Source organism: Hyperolius riggenbachi, chromosome 3, assembly GCF_040937935.1.
Source record: "Hyperolius riggenbachi isolate aHypRig1 chromosome 3, aHypRig1.pri, whole genome shotgun sequence".
NCBI classification, from domain to species: domain Eukaryota; kingdom Metazoa; phylum Chordata; class Amphibia; order Anura; family Hyperoliidae; genus Hyperolius; species Hyperolius riggenbachi.
Genome location: NC_090648.1, coordinates 242,115,929 through 242,124,388, shown reverse-complemented (window position 1 = coordinate 242,124,388; position 8,460 = coordinate 242,115,929). Strand labels below are relative to the sequence as shown.

The 8,460-nt window shown below is 42.9% G+C and overlaps 1 protein-coding gene across 1 annotated transcript; it reads left to right on the top strand.

The window, feature by feature from the left end:
- The first annotated feature begins 4,621 nt into the window (after positions 1–4,621).
- On the top strand, positions 4,622–7,034 carry LOC137561361 (uncharacterized). Its single transcript, XM_068272657.1, has one exon. The coding sequence runs from the start codon at positions 4,757–4,759 to the stop codon at positions 5,324–5,326; it is 570 nt and encodes a 189-aa protein (XP_068128758.1). The 5' UTR covers positions 4,622–4,756; the 3' UTR covers positions 5,327–7,034.
- The last annotated feature ends 1,426 nt before the right edge of the window (positions 7,035–8,460 follow it).

The following is an 8,460-nucleotide window of genomic DNA, read 5'->3' as shown; positions in this document are numbered from 1 at the left end:
ATATTTCAGCTTCACACTGAACTCCACTATAAGGATCCCTCCTGTCGGTTGCAGTGGAGCTGCAACCGAGCAGTTTTGATTTCTTTGCCTGCATTTGGTTTCTTAGTTTTGATTGCATTTGCAATGAGTCTCATTGTCAGCTGCAGTCACTCTGCAGTTCAGTGTAGCTCAGAATATAGTCATGAATCCACCTATGGCTTGCTGCAATTCAACTGCAGCCAGACAGCTGTGGATTTCTTACATGCATGTGGTTGCATAATGTGGCATGCATTTGTAATGAGAGTTCTTGCCATCAGGTTTGCCTGGTCAATGACTATAGGTCAGGCTGTATGCCCATATGACTGACCTATAGCCCAGCTGGTAACACCTGCACAAACTCCTGCATAACACAATTCTACAATACACCCTGTAGGTAGCTGAAGCATACAGACTGACAGATAGCATCCACCAAACAGAACCAATAGCAATAATACAAAGCACAGTATCACAATGCTATAGTCACCTGAGACCTGACGGATGACACTATCCAGATGAGAATTAGATGACTGCAAGCAGGAGTAATGGTATGCAGATCAGTTGCTTAGAGATAATGTGGTCAGTTCTAGCCAGATGTCAGGGCAGGCAATGTACATGCAAATCCTTATCCAGTCCGAAGGTCGATCCAGGTGGCAATCAGGGAAGTCCAGGTACAAGCGCCGTTGGTAACAGGTGATCCAATCAGAAAGCGTGGTCAGGAACAAGCAGTGTTCGGTAACAGGAAATCAATGTAGAAATAAGCTTGGCCAGGATACAGGCAAAGTCGGCAACAATAACAGTCACTGTGAGCGCAATCTCAGCAACAAGGCCAGCATAGGCTATCATGGCCGATAACTGAGAGTGCTCATCTTACATTTATACAAGGACTAACCAATCAGAAAGCAAAGGAATCCAAAGTACCCAATCCCATAGCAGCGTGTCAGCAAGTCAGCTGACACGCAGTGATCACTGATTATTGTTTACAGCGGTGGAGCGCGTACTGAAAACGCGTCCACCCCTTATCCAATGGGAGCTGAGTGCCCTGCCCTCCAGTGACGTCAGTGAGCTGCCAAGACCCAGAGGCTTGCGCCTAAGCGTGGGTCTCGGCGTTCTGCCACCATGAGCGGCCAGAGGATCTTACACTTTCCATTGACAGGCAGCTTGCAGCCTTCAATCAGTCTAACACAGGATTGCGTGATTACCATTCAGCTGTGTGGGAATTTGCATGTCTACTCTCATTGGCTGATGTCCATAGAAAAGCCAGCTTCCCCTCTTACACCCGGCCCGTCATAGCGTTCAGCTTAGCCATAGTTGATTGCTGGGTTCCTTGTGTGAAGTTTGAATTGTATATTATTGCATTACCTAGGGCTTGATTCACTAAACCATGATAACTCATATCACGGCCGTTGTCGCACACATTTTTGCGTTTGCATACGATCACAAATTATCGTGCGCATTTGCGATTTATCGTGTGAACAGGGCCGGATTTGTACTTTCCAGCGCCCTAGGCTGGCTGCCACCAACCCCCCCCCCCCCCCCATTCTGTCCAACTCTGACTAGTGATCACTGGGTTACATGGGTTCCTGTCTGTTTTGCTGCTTTGCCCCCCCCCCCCCGTTCAAAGAAGCAGTGCATGCTCTGTCCACTCCATGTCATTTTGCACTCTAGCCTGGATGCACAGCAGCCGATAGTGTTCTGGGCTTGCATAATTCAGAAATGATGCTCATATATGAGCAGCACTTGTCAAGTACACATACCCATAACACTCCCAGCCTTGGCTGCTGTGCACATCAGTACAGGAGTGCGTAATAACAAGAAGCCCGAGAGGACAGAAAATGCGCCGCTTCTTTGTCCTCTGTGCGACTTGCTTCAGTCAGAGTCACAAACAGGTGATGGTGCAGCGCAAAGGAGAGAAACCCATCCAAAGCAGAACAGGTAAGTAGAAGGATCCAACACTACACACGCTGGCATAGATGTCGTGTAATGCTAGGTACACACGATACAATTATGACAGATTTACTGTCAGATCGATTATTTCCAATGTCTGATCTGATTTCCGATCAATTTTTCAATCAATTTTCCGTTCATTTCTATGAAAAAAATCATTCAGAAAATCTATCGGATAGCAGATGGGACATGTTGGAAATAGTCGATCTGACAGTAAATCTGTCAGAAAATTGCATCATGTGTATCTAGCATAAGCTCTGGTGTACTTTACACAGTGACAATTTAGCACTTGGGGCAAGTTAAGACAGATCTTAATCAGTCAGCAGGAAGTTTTTACGTTTTGTAATAGAATGATAATATTTATTGGCTAACCAAAAGAAAATAGTGAGCCTTTGGCTAATGAGTCATCTTCAGACTTTGTTCCTGTATACAAGATGTAAGATGTTGGGGAACCCAGATATATATAAAGTCAGCAGGAGATGCATACATTGTTTTTTAAATATAAATAAATGTAATACAGTTGTCATTCTGTTTCAAAACATCCTGCTTTCACTGATGGCTAACAGAGAACAATGCTTTGCTGCTTCTAAAACATGTCAGGAAAGAGTTAAACTGTAGCAAAGAGAATTTTGCTGTCAGGAAAGAAAACAAACCATAAATTCAACAGGTCTCAGGTCTTTAACAGCTCTGACCAAGTAATAAAACATCAGTCAGGGGGAGAGGAGAGCTGATAATTCCTATCCTTGAATGCGTGCATAAAGAAACTAATCTGAACTCAAAAGTTCTACTACTTGAGCCCATATATTTTTCTTCTCACAGCAGCTTGTATGTCCCCACTCATTATACTAAGGACAAGATCCTCAGATGACAACAGATGCTGACTGTCATCACACACACTCTGCAGTGAGAGAGATGCAGGGATCTCTGGAATTCAGGCAGAATAGAGCAAAGCAGAAGTGATTTACTTTGACATGTGACCTCTTATCTCTCCAAGTCCTGCGCCCTCCTGAATTTTATCGCCCTAGGCCTTGACCTTTGTGGTCTTTCCAGAAATCCGGCCCTGCATGTGAAGCCGATATTGTAAGATGTAACCTGTGCCAGAACTTTGTGCTCACCAGCTTGAGTATCTGGACAACCGTGGTTTCCTGGTATCTTGTATTCCTGTGTCTGCTACTCTATGACTGAACCTATTTCTTGTCTGACCTCGATTCCTGCCTGCTCCTTTTGTACCATGATTGCTCGATTGTTGCTGAATTTATGCTTTGTTTTGACCGTGACTTCTGCCTGCCTTCTTGTACTGCAATTGGTGTATATATTGTATATATTCGCCATGTGTATATGTGTATATATCCTGTATATATTTAGATCGATAGATAGATAGATAGATAGATAGATAGGGTTTTGGGGGTTTGCACCTTGCCTTGTTTGTATGGTGTGTATGCATGTGGTGGTTGCCTCATTGTATATAGTTGCCACCGCATTTCCTGACTGTTGTACACAGTTTGTTATGCATGCGGTTGCATTGAATTTGCATAATACTGTATGCATGATTATAAATAAACATTTTTTTGCACAGTATATCCCTGTCTCAGTGTCTGTGTTGCTGCAAACTGCACTCAATCCCAGTTTCTCCGTTCAGGTTTATAACAGTCTATCTGTTGTCTGTCTTTGTTGCTAAGTGTGGTGGACATCAGATGCTCATTGCTGCGGTCACACTGAGCAACCATTGTGTCTTGTTAACTGACAAGCATTCCATCTCTCTGTCTGTTGTCTGTCTTTGTTACTCAGTGTGGTGGACATCAGATGCTCAGTGCTGCGGTCACAATGAGCAACCAATGTGTTTTGTTTATTGTGGTGGTTATCGGAAGCTCAAAGCTGTGGTCTCTCTGAGCAATTTTGCTTCCTTGTCCATAGCTCCTGGTGTGATCTGTGTAACTTCCTCCACTAAAGCATTCCACTCTACTACCTAATATCACCCAGCTGCGTAGTCTTGTTTGCTCTGGTGGTACTCTGGTTTTCTAGGCCTTAACCGCTATACCTTGCATGTTAAGACCTGGTTGTAACCGAAGTCAGGAGACATATTCAGTGTCCTGTTCAAGCGGGGGCTTGTCTATAGGTGAAGACGTGGGCCGAACTCAGAGCTATGGCACTAGATTGGGGTATAGTGGCTGAAAGAAAGCAGGAGATCTGCAAGGCATTACATGCACTCAGCCAGTCAGTGAGGAGCAGGAATGTGGTCTTTGGTAGTTTCTGGAGTGTGGAGGCAATCTGGGCTGATATTAGATGATGGTGGGGTGGGTACTGGGACAACTATTTCTGGTCTTCAAGTATGGAAAAAGGTAAGAAATGGAACTGTAAATACAGTTTTTAAACACAAAATGGTGTTCTCCAAATACCAGATTACCTTAAGCAACTGTAAACCATGCTTACTGTATATATTTCACAGGTTAATTATTATCATTTAGTGGGAGTGCCTTTAATGTCGGTATGGAAGAGAGACTGAACACTGAAACCTGAGCTTCAGAGAACTCTAAAAATACAATGAAGTGTAACAACCAATAGGAAGTGCATGCAAAGTTATAAACCAGAGAAACAACATTGCAGTGTTCAAAAGGGCAAGGTTTTGTGTAAAGAAGCACAATACAGCCATTCAGATCTACCTGGACCGTGTTTAAGACGCGCCTGCTGCAATGCTGTACCTTTTATTACACTCCAGCAGGACACTTTATTTATTTCCGTGAATAGAGAAATATTTCCACATTTTCAGTGCTGTTTGTTCTAGTGGTCACTGTTTATGATGGGCAGCTTGGTCAGCAGAGTGAAGATATGCCTGTGTGCATTGTATCCTGTGAGAGCTCGTATACTGCTGCTCGGCTTGGATTCCTCAGGCAAGACAACCACTCTCTATCAACTGAAGCTGAATGAAAAGGTTTCTACCATATCAACGGTGGGATTCAATGTGGAGACTCTGGAGCCCATTAATGGAGTTTCATTCACAGTTTGGGACATTAGCTTGAATCCTCAAACATGGCCTTTCTACAAGCATTATTTTGCAAATACACAAGGCATGATATTTGTGGTGGACAGCATGGACACTGAAAGGCACGCTGATGCCAAACAGCTCTTACATATGGTCTTGGAAGAAGCCGATATGGAGGGTGTGCCCTTTATTGTACTGTGCAATAAGCAAGATCTGGAAGGGACGAGAAGACCATCTGACCTTGCATTGGAATTAGAGCTTGATAGGTGGACAGGATGTTCTTGGGAAATACTTGGATGTTGTGCTGTATCTGGGGATGGCCTACAGGAAGCCCAGCGCACACTCTCTGATATGATTAAGAAACGTGGAATTACTATGTCCTAAGGAATGTTACAGCTGGACAATTGCTTCAAAGGACCTATATCCTAATGCAGTTCAGAACTCAAATGGACGAATAAACTGTACAAAGAGGAGAGTTCCTACAGGAAGCCTGAGAATAATCAAGACTGCACCATTCAGATTTTTATATAGGATATTACTTCCCTAGAGTATGTGCTCTGGGATTATTGTTACACCATAAATGTAAATGACTTGCTATGGTAAACAGGCCAACAGCGTTTATGGAGGGATAATAACTACAGATATTTGTAAAAGAATTAACATGTGATTGAACAATTACAAAGTGACATTCTTAAATGCTGAAGCACGGGGAACCATAAATATAAAGATTTTTCAAAATCATTTTCTGTCTTATGTATTTCGGAACTCAGCACATTATGCATTACGCTGTAAAAGAATAGAAGTATGAAAATGCTTTTTGGAAATGTAAAGTGCATGTCTTCAAGAAGCCACACATCTATGGGAACGATGCATCAACACAATAGGCACTAATTACTGAAAACTGCTATACTCTACCTTGATGTACCGGACAGATGATGAAAAAAAACTGCTGAAAATGAAGGCAAAGCATTGAATGTGATAGTTGTTAAAAGTTCTTACAGCTCACAGCAATAACTTCATGCAGATAAAAACCCCCTGCTTGCTATTGTCAGGAGTTTATGTGACTTTTATTTTGTAGCAAATGTATCATTTTTGGTGTTTATTTCACTGCACTATTTCTCCAGGGACATTTAGCTGCTTCCTCTTCCCTTTTTGCACCTGTTAACATTTTGTTTTGTTTTGATATCTACCGGTATCTGCCTATCTCTCTGTTTATCTTTCTGTCTAGATGGTGGTTACAAGCATTTTTCTCTTTCCTCTAGATATTGTACTAGATCATGGATGGTTTGATGTGACACTCAGTTGTGGAATCCAGTTTGTTTAAAATATTACAGTGTGCCTCGTGTAGCTGTCTAAAAGTCCACTACTGGTTAAAAAAATGTACAAATTAAAGGGGCTCTATGGCGAAAAGTTGTAAAATGTATAATGTGTGCAAACATAGACAAACAAGAAGTACCGGTACATTTTTTCCAGAGTAAAATGAGCCATAAATTACTTTTCTCCTATGTTGCTGTCACTTACAGTAGGTAGTAGAAATCTGACAGAAGTGACGGGTTTTGGACTAGTCCCTCTCTTCATAGGGTATTCTCAGCAAGGCTTTTATTCTTTTTAAAGATATTCCCTAAAAAGGATTTAATATAGAAAGAATAAGAGGAAATCTTGAGAATACCCCATGAGAATTCTACTACCTACTGTAAGTGGCAATCATGTAGGAAAAAAGCAACAGTGCATTTGACTCTGGAAGAAATGTATGTTTTTTGTGTATGCTTTTACATGTATTTTAAATGTTACAGTCTGTCATGATAGTGGCTCTTAACGATATGGTTGCATATGTAATGCAGTATGGGGTGTATGCAATAAACAACATTAATCAGAATTATATGTATAACGTTTTACCGTAAGATGAGTAGAGCAGAATGCAATTCACTATGCCCCTTCTCATTGTACGTAAGACTTTTTGCATGTAGTTTATTGCGTACACCCCTATGTATCTTACCATCTGAACCGCTGAAATGAAATCTCAAGCTGATCTGCTAAATAAAACTTATCCATCTATAACCAATTCCGAATTATCTGCTTTTGTTACATTTAAAAGGAGTTTGTAAATTAATTATTCATATTAAACGCAATCTGAACTTAAATTGTCTGTTAAATCTGGCTCTGCATCATTCAATCTAAATTGTACAAGGAATCAGAAAATAGTGCAGCTAGAACAGAACAGACAGAACAGAATGTTAGCACGCAAGCCATACAGATGTGATAGGACTGAGTAAGGCCTCTTTTCCACGGGCAGTTGAACTGTTTGCTCAGCAAGCAGTTACCAGGCAGCAGTAAGCAGTTACCAGGCAGCAGTAAGCAGTTACCAGGCAGCCGTAAACAGTTGACAGGCAGCAGCAAGCAGTTGTGAGAGTTTGAGAGTCATTTTATCAACTGCCTGTGGAAAATCCAGATAGCTAATTATAGGGGCAGCTTTAGGCATTGACTGTAGAACAGCTGAGTACCTGTGAGAAAATTACGTTAGCAGTTATTAACATTTGCTTAAAGTGAACCTAAAGTCACAAAAAAACCCCGAGATAAACTCACCTGGGGCTTCTCTCAGCCCCCTGCAGACGATAGGTGCCCTCGCAGCCCCGCTCAGATGGCCCAGGACCCGCCGGCGAACACTTCCGGTTTGGCCGTCACCGGCCGACAGGCATGGGAACGCGAGTGATTGTTCGCGGTTCCCAGCCTGTATATCGCCCCCTATGCTGCTATTGCGGCCAGGAGGTTGCAATAGCAGCATAGGGGGGCGATATACAGGCTAGGAACGTGAACAATCACTCGCGTTCCCATGCCTGTCGGCCGGTGATGGCCAAACCGGAAGTGTTTGCCGGCGGGTCCTGGAGCGTCAGAGCGGGGCTGCGAGGGCACCGATCGTCTGCAGGGGGCTGAGGGAAGCCCCAGGTGAGTTATTCTTGTTTTTTTTTTTGTGACTTTAGGTTCTCTTTAACATTGCATGTACAGTATTAAAGAACATCTGAAATATATTTATATAAGAAAAAAAACAGGAAGGCAATTTTGAAACATAATGGGCTTGAATCACAAAGCCGTGATAACTCTTATCAATGTTGGGCTTGTGATTTGAGCGAGCTATAACACGTGCAAATTTGCACACAAAATTGCGGCTGTTTTTGCGTGCAAATTTGCAGTTGCAAGCAAAAACGCTATGAGCGCTATAACGCTAGCGCGACCGTGGTAAGAGTTATCACGGCTTTGTGAATCAAGCCCAATATGTTAGTGCTGTCTTTTTCTTAAAATGTTATATATGTTTAAAGGAATACTGTAGGGGGGTCGGGGGAAAATGAGTTGAACTTACCTGGGGCTTCTAATGGTCCCCCGCAGACACCCTGTGCCCGCGCAGCCACTCACCGATGCTCCGGCCCCGCCTCCGGTTCACTTCTGGAATTTCCGACTTTAAAGTCTGAAAACCACTGCGCCTGCGTGGCTGTGTCCTCGCTCCTGCTGACGTCACCAGGAGC

Excerpts from the sequence above, each read along its gene's own strand:
- LOC137561361 (XM_068272657.1), top strand. The coding sequence starts at position 4,757 with ATGATGGGCAGCTTGGTCAGCAGAGTGAAGATATGCCTGTGTGCATTG.